Source organism: Ambystoma mexicanum, chromosome 12 (genome assembly GCF_040938575.1).
Source record: "Ambystoma mexicanum isolate Mex_15411 chromosome 12, UKY_AmexF1_1, whole genome shotgun sequence".
Taxonomy (NCBI): domain Eukaryota; kingdom Metazoa; phylum Chordata; class Amphibia; order Caudata; family Ambystomatidae; genus Ambystoma; species Ambystoma mexicanum.
Genome location: NC_090936.1, coordinates 804524295 through 804537520, shown reverse-complemented (window position 1 = coordinate 804537520; position 13226 = coordinate 804524295). Strand labels below are relative to the sequence as shown.

General features: G+C 43.5%; 1 protein-coding gene across 1 annotated transcript in view; it reads left to right on the top strand.

The window, feature by feature from the left end:
• Nucleotides 1-13226, top strand: part of LOC138514670 (serine/threonine-protein phosphatase 6 regulatory ankyrin repeat subunit C-like) — a 1495665-nt gene that overhangs the window by 1438029 nt on the left and 44410 nt on the right. The window contains exon 18 of the mRNA XM_069630097.1: nt 8081-8197. Coding sequence (XP_069486198.1) covers nt 8081-8197 — 117 coding nt within the window. The remainder of the gene's footprint in view (nt 1-8080; nt 8198-13226) is intronic.

The window sequence follows — 13226 nt, the reverse complement described above, 5'->3', positions numbered from 1 at the left end:
CCTTAACGACGAGAAACCCGAACTCCTAATCGGTGGCTGCCAAACCCGCCTGAACAAATTAGACCCCTGCTATGCTGCCATCAACATCGATGAAAACCCAATCAAAGTGGCCAAAGAAATAAAAAACTTGGGGGTATACTTAGACTCCACATTGTCCCTCAAGAAGCAAGTGAGCTCAACTGCGTCCTCCACGGTCTACACTAACAAACTAATTAACGCTTGCAAGCCATTCCTCTTGCCTAGTAGCTGCATTACCTTAGCCAGGGCACTAGTGCTAGCCAAGATCGACTACTGTAACGCCCTCTACTTAGGCACCTCCAAAGGAACCTCAACAAACTCCAGGTCCTTCAAAATAATTCCTTAAGAGCAGAATTAAGTATACCAAGATCTACGCACATCACTAGTTACAGGCAGGAAGCCCACTCACTCCGGGTACGGTATAGAATTGCCCTTCGCACGCTCGTAATCACCCACAAGAGTCTTTAAAATACTGCCCCCAAATACCTGCCAGATAAATTCAACATACACCAACCTACGAAACCAACTAGAGCCATTTACTTGCACTGTCTGGCTGTTCCTAGATTTCTGCTAAAAAGAGGAGGGGGAGCGAGCTTCCCGGTGCTAGCTGCCAAACAGTGGAACACCCTTACTCTTAGCCTCAGAATGGAACCTGCATTCTGGTCCTTCAGAGCCAAAGCAAACAGCTGGCTCTTCGGGAAGTAACAGGAATGTTCAGCTACTTCCCCTTATGGACTCTTATGCGTGTTGTAACATTACCTGCTTGGTACTGTAAATGATTCTCCCATCCCGACCACCTTGTAACCATGGTCGACTTGCACTTATCTCTGCTGTTGTATTGTTTGTCTCTCACTGTCTAAACGTCTGTAACCCTTGTATAAGCTTTAAGCGCCCAGTTACCTGAGGGTTTGGTGCGTGGTACAAATAAAGAAACAAAACTAAACTAAGCTAAACTAAGATGTCCAAAAGATATGGTCCACAGTTGTATTTCAGAATCCTACCACTGTCTCTCACACTCTATCTTAAAATAACTAAAAGTAGGTCTTAATCCAGAGGAATGACTCCCTTCCCCTGGATACAAAGGCAGTTCTTGGTTTACAGGTTAAGTAATGAGGGGAATGTCTTCCTTCCTCAGCCTTCTTCAGGCTTCTTGTACAGTTCTTCAAATACTGGGGAGATGTCTCCTTTCAACATTCTTCCTTAGACTTACAAGACAGTTAAGCTACTGACAGAAAGATGTTTCTCTTTCGCAGCTGGCCCTTTCCGGGCTTCTTCTGTCTTTGAGGATCAAGAACCTGATTTGGCATATCTTGTTTCCTTCCACCAGGCACTAAGAACAAGAAGAGTGGCTTGGATACTTCTCTAAGCTGTGGTGGGTCCCTGACCCTAGTTGGCAGTCCAGGTTTCCTTTTACCAGGCACTGCAAAGTTGTGGTGGGTCCCTGACCCTGGTCAACTTTGCTGGTTTCCTTCTGTCATGAACTGTGATGAAGATTGAGCTGGATCCCTCTCCAAGTTGTGGTATTTGTATTTATATTTATTGATTTATTAAGCGCCTTACGCCAAAGCGCTATACAATTGAACAACATAATACATAAACAAACAATATAACAGTAGGAGGCGGGAGGGTGAGAGGGGGAGGCAGGAGGGGGGAGATAGGGGAAAGAATAAGGAGGGGGGAATCAGGAGGGGGTAAATGTTTCAGAGAGGAGAATGGAAGAGGAGAGATTCAAGGGAAGTGCGGAATGAGGTGAAGATGGGGGTAGAGCAGATAGCAAGAGGAAGGGAGTTCCAGTGTAGAGGTGCTAGGAGTTGGAAGGAGCGGAAATGGGAGGAGGAACAAGGAGAGGGAGGTACAGTGAGAAGGAAATGGTCAGTGGACCAAAGGGAACGGGAGGGAGTGTAGAAGGAGAGAAGGGAGGAGAAATAAGGGGGAGCAAGACCATGGAGAGATTTGAAGACAAGGCAGAGAAATTGAAATTTAAGTTGGGAGTGAAAAGGAAGCCAGCCAAGGGAAGGGAGAGAGGTAGAGATGGAGTCACGGGTGGTAAGTAGACAGAGGGTACGAACAGCAGAGTGGTAGATTTAAGAGGGGTAAGATGAGAAGTAGGAAGTCCAAAGAGTACGGAGGAGCAGTAGAAGAGGCGGGAGAAGATGAGGGAGGAGATTAAGAGTTTGGTAGCGTGGAAAGTGAGAAAAGGATGGATTTTGTGGATATTGAAGAGGTGGTAGCGACAGGTGAGGGGAGTGAGGGAAATATGTTGGGAGAAGGAGAGAGAGGAGTCAAAGAGAACCCCTAGGTTACGAGCTTGAAGAGATAGGAAGATTGGAGGGAGGAAAGTGAATGAATGGGGGAGGACAGGGAGGACAAGGAGGGGGAAGAGAGTTAGAGGGAAAGTTAGGTGGGCCCCTGACCCAGGTTGACAGTCCTGCTTTCCTTTTACCATGCACTGCGATGAAGAAGAGAATGCTTTTCCAAACTGAATTGGGTCCTTGGCCCTGGCTGCCAGACCTTTCCTTTTACTCCAGGTCTCATAATCCCAAACACAGACTTGGTTTACTCACTTGCTAAGTGATGTCTCCATATGCATTGCACTCACAGTTCTCTTTGCTGTCTCTTGATTTCACATGCAGACTTGGCTTACTCTCCTGCCAAGTACTGCATTTGTATGTCTTGCAATCACAGTTCTCTTCACCGTCTCCCCTCTGGTTTGACAGCCCGGGGTCTCCTTCCCTCCAAATACTGACAGAAGGAAGATTGAACTTTCTTACTACTTGATATGATCTTTTCTGGTAAGGGCCACAGAGACTATTTTCTTATTACCATATGGCGACGCTGTTTCTCTTAGTGTCTCATAGGGGTTATTGTCCTTCCCCCTCGTTACACACACTCTTGGTTTCTGATTTTTCTCCCCCCTCTGGGGACCCCCAACCGTAGGCTTAGCCACCCAAATACCCTTAGGGTCTTGGCTGCAGTTCTCCATGCAGTCGCTTGCTTCCCTGGTTCTTTCTCTTCTTTGCTGGCGTTCTGGAGCTCTTCATGGCTTGCCGCGGCTGTTCCGTGGCTTCAGACCCTGTTTGGCACCTTTCCTGGTGTGCTGCATAGTCCTGCAGTGTTGCACTGCTGGTGTCTTTCCCAGCCAGCCTTCCTGTTTGATTGGCGTTTCCAGTGGAGACTGCCACTTCAGCGTCCCTGCACCTGGTCCTGCTGCTGCTTCTTTCATCGCCGGACATTGGTCCCTCTCATGGTTCGTCTCTGCAGTATCTGACATTTGGGTGAGACCATTGTCAGTTTTTATCTGAACATCTGGTAGTCTGTGGCCGAAGGCTAGAGCATTCAGATAGCTTTATCTTAGTGATGATCTCTGCGGATCCACGCCTCTTTCTCTTCCCAGTTTCTGGATCTTCATGATAGTCATCCCCATTCTTCCTCGTCTCAGTCCTTCTTATTTCTTGCTTACTATAGAAGTATATTGGATAGGAAGGTGGTGAAGAGAGAAGGGATGAAGGAGAGGTGCAGGTTTTAGATGGGTGAATCGTTCTCCCATGATAGTCATCACTGGTCCCAAATGGATTTCCCTGCCCATGAGATACACCCACTCAGTAACACCCCAAGCAGGACTATTGGGTAGCAGCCTCACCTTACTGGCCTCATGGGAAGTGGCTCCCCCTTCAGAAGCAGTGACGACATCCTGGGATTCGTCACAGTATGCTTCAATCCTTTTCAAGCCAGTTCACACATCCATAATAAAAACTCTATCGATAATTTTGATCAAGAGGCATGGCACGAGATAAAGGTGTACTGTCCATAAATAGATTTTCATGAGGGGGGACATGAATTGGGACCCTTTTCAACTTCCACCATGCTCTGCAGAGGTAAGACTGGCTCTGGAAGGCCTCCAAACCCAAGCTGATAGGGGAACCACCCCTTCTTGACGAAGCTAGTTTACTGGCTTTGTCACAGGTGCAAAACATGATATTAAAAGAAGACATGATGTAATAAAAGGAAAGTGGAGGCATCCAAATGCACCAAATGCATTGTTATATGCCTTGGTTTCTTTTCTCACTGCCCACCATGGAAAAGAGCTGGAATATCGATGTATTCTAAGTGAATTCTAGCTCAGAGGAAGTTGGGGAAGTGGGCTTGAACTAATGATCTATGTGTGTGACAGTTGGGGCTGAACAAGGCTGTTTGAACTGGGTGGTGGGTCTCATCTGCCCGTTTATGTAATGTGACAAGGTCACTATCTTGAGTGCCAAACAAGATTTTGCCAGTAGGGAGACGGGTGGGAGCATCTTGGTAGGTTGCACAGAGGCTGGGTAGCAAAGGTGAGGGAGGAAGGACTAGAGAGAGAAAGGTAAAGTAGGCTTGAGCAGTAGTCCAGTTTGCTAAGCACATGAGTGGAGATTATTTATTTTTTTAGCTTGGTTGGTAAGAAAGGATGCATTTTCAGAATGTTGAGGAAGTTAACACGAGCAGCAGAGTCAGTCGTTGTGATGAATTGTTGAATTTGTAGGTCACTATCAAAGAGAAACCCAAGATTGTGAGCCTTGGGTGAGGGTGCACGAAGGTGAAGCGGGAAGGAGATAGGAGGGGGTTCATATGGTATTGGAAGCTCAGAGAAAGATGTCTTCCATTGTTGAGTCCCTCATGAGACAGCGGTGAGTGGTCCAGTGACAAATTGCAGTGAGGCAGTTCCTAATATCTGTTCTGAGATGGCTGAGGGGTAGAGAAAGGAGAGGGGACACATTTTTGAGTGTCATCTTCAAAAAGTTTATAGTGAAAGCCAAAGGATGAGGTAGGTTTTCCTAGAGCAGAGGTATAGAGGATGACGAGTAGAGTACTGATCCTTGGGGGACACCATCACAGAAAGGTCCAAAAGGATGTGTATGGAAGAGAGTTTGGAATGGTGAGAATCTGAGAAAGTTAAAGACATGCATGAGTGCAGTCTTGGTGAAATATTTACTAAGAAAGATTGATTGTAGTGGATCTCCAATGTCATTATCCTCAAGCTACGTAGTGATCTGATTGAAGACCACCTCAGCAAGGACATTTGAATGATGGGGAAGGAGAGAAACACAGCAATAGTTTGCAGGGACATTTGAGACAGCAGAGCATTTCTTCAATAGGGCTAAGCCAGTTGCTGATTTGAAGGAGGCAGGGAAGACTATAGTGGTGAGAGCTACAGGTTAAAGAGCTAAGAGGGATATGGGCAAGTGATTGTGACTAAGTATTTGGACATTCAGGGAGCAAAAGGGTTGGTAGGAGTGTAATATGGGTTGGAACTGCAAAGGGTGTGTGCTAATTCAATAGGAGAGGTAGTGAAGAAGAAGTCAAGTGTAGAAGAGGTAGGGGGAAAGGTGGTGGACAGAAGGGGAGTCCTTCTTCTGCCCTTTCCAGACAGGAAAGTTGCCAGAGAGCATGTGCAGTGGCTGTCATCTCCAGTGAATAGAATAGTGATTACTATTGTTGAAGCAGCAGGCAGGCCTTTTTGAAACAGCTGTTCACAGCAAATGCTCCCCTGGAATGTGTAGAGGGAGGGTCTTGCTCCCTCCTTCGAATATTTATCTTCACCTCTATGGCAGAGCACTTTGGGCAAATAGTATCCCAATGATGTTCCAGGTGTAACCTTCTTCTGATGTCCAAAGATGATTCAGTTTGCCACACCAAACGAACAATTTCAGGCCTTCTGTAAGGGTCTAATCCTGGCTGTTATGTCAAACATTGTTACGTCATGATATCAGTCTCAGGGTATTTTGTCTGCATGAAGTGAGGATGGATCACTGGAAGTGTGAGTGGACTAAGAAATCCTAAAATGGTGGAATCTCTTTCTTGGCTTCAACTTCTCTCAGGCGGTACTCTAACTCCTCCCTTCTCCCATCTTCTTTTCCTCAAAGAGACTTCAGTATTGACCACCCTACAGTGTACCCTCCACTGTAGTGGTAGGGCTTGCCTTTAAAACACTGGTTCCCAGCTAATACCCTTGGGTATTTGCTATCCTCTTGGTACGAAGAAAAACATTCCTAGAGAGATCAAAGGAGGTTTCAGAGCTGGGCCAGTATGGTTTGTTTTGGTTGACACCCAGCCCCAGACATGGGTACACAAATACTGACCAGAAATGGCTTATATATATATTTTGTTTTATCACACTGCCACCAAGCCATTTGTTTACACAATTATATATCCTTTGGAGCACTGCTAAGAGCAGCCTCTGGTTGTTGTAACTTTGAGTTCCAGCAGGTGGTTGCAGGAATGCCATGCTACTCTGTAATTAACATGTTGTCAAACTACAAGACAGCTACTGGGAATGTCAGTAGACAGGTCCAGCAGTTACACGCTTGCACCATATTTTTCAGCATGGAGCAATATGAAAGTCAGATCTGATTATCAGATCCCAATGTCTGAGTTAGAATTACCATCCTTGTTTTGTATTAAAAATGAAGAAATCTTAGACTAGCACGCCTTCACAGACTGCATTCTGTCACAGTGTAACCACACTGGGATACGCCTGACCACACATTAATTGCTCCCTGTCATATATGTCTTTCTCCACCCGAGGCAGGAAGTGTGGGGACACCCTGCCCTCCCGCTGACCAACGTATATCCCTGACCGTGGTCTTAAACATAGAAAGGCCAGGATAATTTTTGCAGCAATGGAGTGCAGGGATGCTCCACTCCTCTTCAGCAGTTGGCTTCTTTAATGCAGGTGCATTGGAGGGTAGCGCAGGATCACTACTTCATCTTGACGGTTCATGGGAGAACGCTTGTTGGGAGGAGGAAGCAGCACATCTACACTCAATTTCGGACAGAGCAGACATGTGTCTAATATATATATATATATATTTTTTTTTAAGTGGAACCCGAACATATGGTAACACAGAGGGAGCATTGTTAAAATGTATTAAAGTGCGGACAGTGTAGTTTTGGGAAGACTCAATAACGCAGCACCTCGCTTGAATGAGCACCCTGAGTGCTCTTTCACACTACAGGAGTCAGATGACTGACCTCCAAGTGGGAGAGGGTAGCAAGTTCAGTTTCTAAGGTTGTATATTTTAATTATGGAATTGATTCGTTATCTGTCATCAAACGGGTAGGACATCATTGTGTATTCCTTGTGGCACTCCTGGAATGATTGTGGAAGTTTCCAGACCAAGATTGGCAGGACTGGGTACAGAAAGCATACATTATTGCTTTAAACGAAATAGGGCATGTTCGCCCTTCGTACATTATTGCTTTAAACGAAATAGGGCATGTTCGCCCTTCGAGTAAGGAAGGGGACAATCTTAAGACGTTTTTGGCTGAATTAAAAAGATTGCCTGTCTCTCAGGTGGTCTGCTGCTGTCGTTATTAATAGACCATTATATAGTCAGGCAGTTCATGAGTTAAGCGCTCACCTCTTGCATGTTCACCCCTGAGGTAGATAACCTGTGTAATATTACATCGGGAAATAACAGTTACCTAGACAGTGCTTTAAAGTGGGAGGAGTCCAGCCTGACCCCTGAAGATTATTATTATATCACTCAAGGATTTAAGATAGACATATCTCAATAGAAAGTACCTCGAAAGAAGACTAGGAAATGCAGTGTTGTTTTATCTATATGAACTTCCTCGAGTGTTTTATTTCTGTTTTGTAAACTGGTTGAACCAACGATCCTCTCACACACACCCGGAGCACTAGCATTGCAAATACCCCTTAAGCCCCTGAATCATAAAGTGTTCCCAATAATGGGCTTGGTATGAAGCCACTGTACTGTATTTTTCAGAGCGTTCGTCATGGGTTATGCATTTCCCCCCACATCTGCAATATTTTGTACGTGAACAGACTGCCCAAATGTACGTCTCTCGATATATTTCCATAAATGCCATTAGCAGTCTCGAGGGACCCACTGGTGTGTAACCTTAATATGCTAACATCATTTCGCATGATGAAAGACATGTTTGTTTTTGTCGACAGGTGAAATGACAGCCACATATTTCACAGCTGTTGTTTTAACTAACAGGTTAGCACTTCGAACAGCCCTAATAAATAACTTGATTTTGGGTTCTGTTTGCTGTGTTTTAGGAGCAAATGTGAGGCATCAGGACAATGGCAGTGTGACTGCTTTTGGCTACATTCGTGACTTTGATGAATGGCTGGCGAGTGGATTATTTTCTGAAGGCATCGCTCATTTGCTACGAGGTAAGTCATGGCGAGGTGACACAGCCTGCACAGCCTTTGCCTACCGGATCTGCACCCATTGTATGCTGCGAATCTCATTGAGAGGTTTCAGCTGGGTGAAATGGATAATCACGTTATAAAAGAATGACATTGACAACATAAATCAAAATAAAACATAAACACATGAAATTTGATTGCAAGTGCTGACCAAACTTGACCGCCAGACTACGTTATGAGCATTTCTAAATTGTGTGCTATGGTGCTAACTTGCGCAGGTGATTCAAACGGATGGAATTTGCTTACCGTGCCACGTGGACATCCACTTACACATTGTGCTTTTGAATTTTTGTGTAAAGGTTCAGCAAACATCGAAAATAAATATAAAACACACATTAGACGGTCGTAGTAACGACATGCATACAGAATAGTTTTTACTTTTCTAATGATTTGTTTTATGGAGAAAGATCCATGATCTAATTCCCCCCCACCACGACAATCCCACACCACAATCTGGGTCAATACATTGTTTTTTGTTCATTTGAATATTTGTTTTTTTTATTTAAGAAATCATGAATTTAAAGGGGGTCCCCTAACGTTTGATGTTGAGGAACCCACCCTCAGTGTTCCACATGAACACAGACAGCTTGTCTACAGAAGATAAAAGACAACCTGTCTGCCATCATATCGCTAATGTTTTAATTCCAATTCACAAAAACACCCATACCTAGAAAAACAAATATAAATGAGTATTCTAGGCAATAGAATAAAATACTCCATGTAAACATAAACATTGGTTCTTTAATTAAAGAACAGATAAAATAGTTATTTGAATAAAATTTGAAACACAACATTTCAATTACATTTGTCTAAAACATCTATAAGTACGGGTTCAGAATTCTGTTTTTTTTCGAATGCAGGGTAGAAGCTCCTAATTTTCTCACTAATCTCAATGAATTAAGTTCACACTCACAATACCATATTTCAATGTGTTCATTGGGACATAGATTTCAATTGCGTTTTTGATTATAGCAGACACCAATCACAAACACTTCTCATTCCACATTTCAATTTGGGATTGCTGAGGCCGCCACAGATCACATATTGCTGGAGACAAGCCTTGTTATTGTGTAACTGCCAGGGTTTCAATTTATTTTGTAATCACAAAGCTCATGCATCTTGTAATATATTCCCTCTATCAGTGGCATAGCCTATACACAGGATGCACCACAAATACTTTTAAATCATATCTGGGAGGATTTAATTAATTGTTAGGGCATTTGTTCTGGGATTATCATACTCGCATTTAGTTTGTTTTTCAAAGGCCCTGGGCAGGAAGGGTCATCAACCTGCTTTGGGCATCACTGCCGGATAGGCTCTTCCTTTCAGTCTGTCCACCTGCTCTCAAATTCCCTCTCAAGTAATCCAGTTATTTCTGGAGAAATGCTTCTTGTAAGGGTGCAGAAGGAGAGAGACGAGAAACAGGTGGAGTATTTGTTTGTTGTTATTTAGACAACAATGAAAAGATAAGGGGTTTCAGAAGTTCTTTCTGGGTCTTCCTCACAGGAGGAAAAGGTATCAGAATGTTAAGAAACAAAGTTCCCAAAAGATGTTATAGTTCAACTGGCGTGTGTATTCCAAGGGGGTCTTCCTGTCCCCTAGAATGTTTATAAACAGTTCAAAGGATTACTTGACACTGTTCTACGAATTGTAGGAGTCTAGGGGTTTCCCTTCCCCTAGAAGGTTTAACTGCACTTTGAAAGAAAACTTTGCAAAATAAAGAGTGTTACCTTGTGTACACCCAGAGTTATCCCTTTCCATGGGTGTATTCCAGCAGCAGCTCCACAAGGGGTTGTATTCCTATTTGTTTATTCGCACACACTGGGGTCTCCCTTCCCTCAGTGTGTTCCTCTGCATAAGTCACACCCTTTCTATCTCCCAGATCACTCTTTACTGGGTCGCTGTCTCTTGCCCCGGGATTTCCTGGGATAGTTGTGGCTCCCAAACCCTTAGTTTCATCTCTCCGAGTCTACCCCCGGTAGGTGGCGGGCTGATTTGCTCAGTTTCACCTTCCCATGCTAATGGTGAGTCCCAGACCCTTGTTGAGGTTACTCCACCTGGTATCCCTTACTCCCATGCTTCCCATGGGTAATGGTGGGTCCCAGACCCTTGGTGGCGGCACTCTGCAATGCTTCTCTTGCTTCCAGGCTTCCCATGGGTAGTGGTGGGTGCAGACCCTTGGTGACGGCACTCCACCCTGCTTCTCTTCTTGTTGCAGAAACCTCAGGCTTGTTGGATAGATCCTTTCGTCTTGACAGTGAGAAGCTGCAATCTACCACGTATTCCAGCTGGTGGGTGTCCTGCCTACTGCAGGACACTAAGGGACCATGCCACCGCTCATTGTGGGCATCCCTGATCAGCAGCCTCCTTGCAATTCTTCTGATAGGTTGGCTCTCCTCTGCAGTGTTTTTCTCCCTCATGCCAGTAATCACAAGGTATTCTTCATAAGGGTCATGTCATCACCTTTCTCATACCAGTACTTTTTAGAGATGAGGAAGGGTAAGGTTGGAGAACGTGCATAGGACTAGCAGAAGAAGGAGGATTCCTGGTCATAAGCAGAGAGGTAGGAAAAGGAGGTGAAACTGAATGGGGATGCCATGTCTCATCTGGCGAGTCCACTCGGCTCCCATGAGGGTCATCTCCCCTCATGTGATCCTCCCTTATATAGCCACCCCAGGGCAAGGATCAGTTTGTGGCTGCCTCGCCCTGGCCACACCAGGGGAGAGTTTCCCCGGGAAAGTAGTGGCGACAGGCACTCTTCCATTTCTAATTGTCCAAAACTCATGCTATGTTTTAAGTTTAAATACCCAACGAACTTCACCTATGCAGCATCATTTGAAACAGCCTGTTTGGATTGGACAGTGCCGTGATAGGTTGCTTTCACATACTTGCACCTGGTAGGGTCCTCCTACTTGCTTTCACTGGCCTACCAAATTCTCTTTGTCATAAGGGGATGCATCCACAATGAGCTAGACCTCCTCTTGTGACTGTGAAATCAAATTGGAGCGGATCATATTTCCCTTCTAGTTCCTAATATGAATGGGTGATGTTAATAAAAACAATATAGTCACATTTTCAAGAATATTCTGAATCCAGAGACTTCATATATATTTTTGTAATTGCATGCATAACAGAGTTATACGAATATGTGAATACATTTTATTGTCCTATTTATAAGCATGTGATTCCGCATGTTCATCTGAATTCTGATCTATTTATATTTTTCATAACCACTGTTACAGTCAAATATCAATGTTTCCAATCTTCATTTTAACTATTTAATTTTTGTGCATTTTACTGTACAATTTAGCTTTCTTTGAATTGTATGTATTATTGCTCAACCCTGATATAAATAGAACCATGTGGTGTTTTTAAAACAAAAGATCATTTGTATAGGCTGCTTTTATGAAACAGATACATTCTTCTTGAGGCTTTCTTGCTCTGTCAGGGCATGTTCAAGGCCTTTTTTAAAAGAAGGGATTTACTAATCCACAAGCTAGTGAACTTACTTACATTTCAATCATCTTAACAATTAAAGATTTTGAATTTTGGATAAATTCCAAATATAAAGCTCACTTTAAATGTACTATTTGTGGTTTAGGAGCCAGGGGGGTTTGTCCTTGTTAAGCACAAATGTGTCCATTTCCCATTAATGCATTTATCAAAGTGAATGAATATTCAGTCCTGGGTTTCAAGATAGCTGGCAATTGCATAGCCTTACCGTTTAGAATTCAATCAAAGTAGGCAATTTCAATGTTACATGTCAAAGGAAAATGCTTTTTTTGTCATTGTTACTGGCAATGTCAATCTAATAAAGTCTGGTCCTATCCACCGATTTAACTGGATCTATTAGATGATTTGTAATACACATTCTGCCCATCATTTCCTTGTAGAGAACTCAAATACAAGTTATGTAGTTTATTATAGGTTATTTTCAAATGGCAGCATAAATACATATGGTCCTTTGCATAAGCTAATTCTATTGCCCTGTTTAACATTAATTACACATGATATTATGATGGAAAGACATTCAGTTTTAATTGTTTAAACAATAATATTACATTTAAACAGATAGAAATAAAAACATGTCTCATGCAGACATTTATCACCACTGTACACTCTGTGTCATAGCTCAATGCAAGTGATTTCACCTACAGCATCTCAATGACAGCCATCTCACCTCTAGTACAACTCCGCATAGCTATTTCAATTCAAGCCATTTCTTTATTTGTTGTCCATTTCACCACATTTTGAGGTTTGAGGTTCCTTCTCTAATTACATTATTTACTTCAAAATGAGGAGAAAACTCTGTTACCATCTTTTCCCCCCGGTGGACTTTTCCCTTCCATTTTCAGCAGATTTCTTTTTTATTATTTCAATATTTCTATTTTGTTTTACATTGCAAGACACTTTTGTTTTACTTCTATTTTGATTTCGATGATCATGCCGAAAGGGAGAACAGACTAACTAAACCCATGAGACTGCTGTTTTATAAGCCATCAAGAAATGCAGAACATTCGGGAGAATGGCTTGAGACTGCTGAATATCAAACCCATCCTGAACCAGTGACTGGGTTGGAGAAAGCCTTGTGACTGCTGAGTCTCACAGATTGGGGTTGAAAGGCCGAGATGGAAATGTTTGTGGAAGAAAAGACCAAAGATTATTTTTCTGAAATAACCTTCAGTCTTTTCCCCCCTGAAAATGTCTGACTTGGCCCCCACCCCCATACTTAGCTTGCTGCCGACTCGCTGTGTCCCTGCAAGGCCTGTTCCCTTGATTGGGAACTGGGTCTGCAGGGTCCTTTCCTTTTTTTTTTTGTAACTTTGTTTTGGGTCCGGCTGCGAGGGACACCCCGACAACCCCCACTCACAATATAGTGAACAAGGGTGTGGGGGACACCCCTGCAGCCCCCACCACCGAATGGGGTATTTGGCCAAATCTCCCATTCAGTCTTTTAATCTCAGTCTTTTTGGCCGATTCTGAGTCTCATATT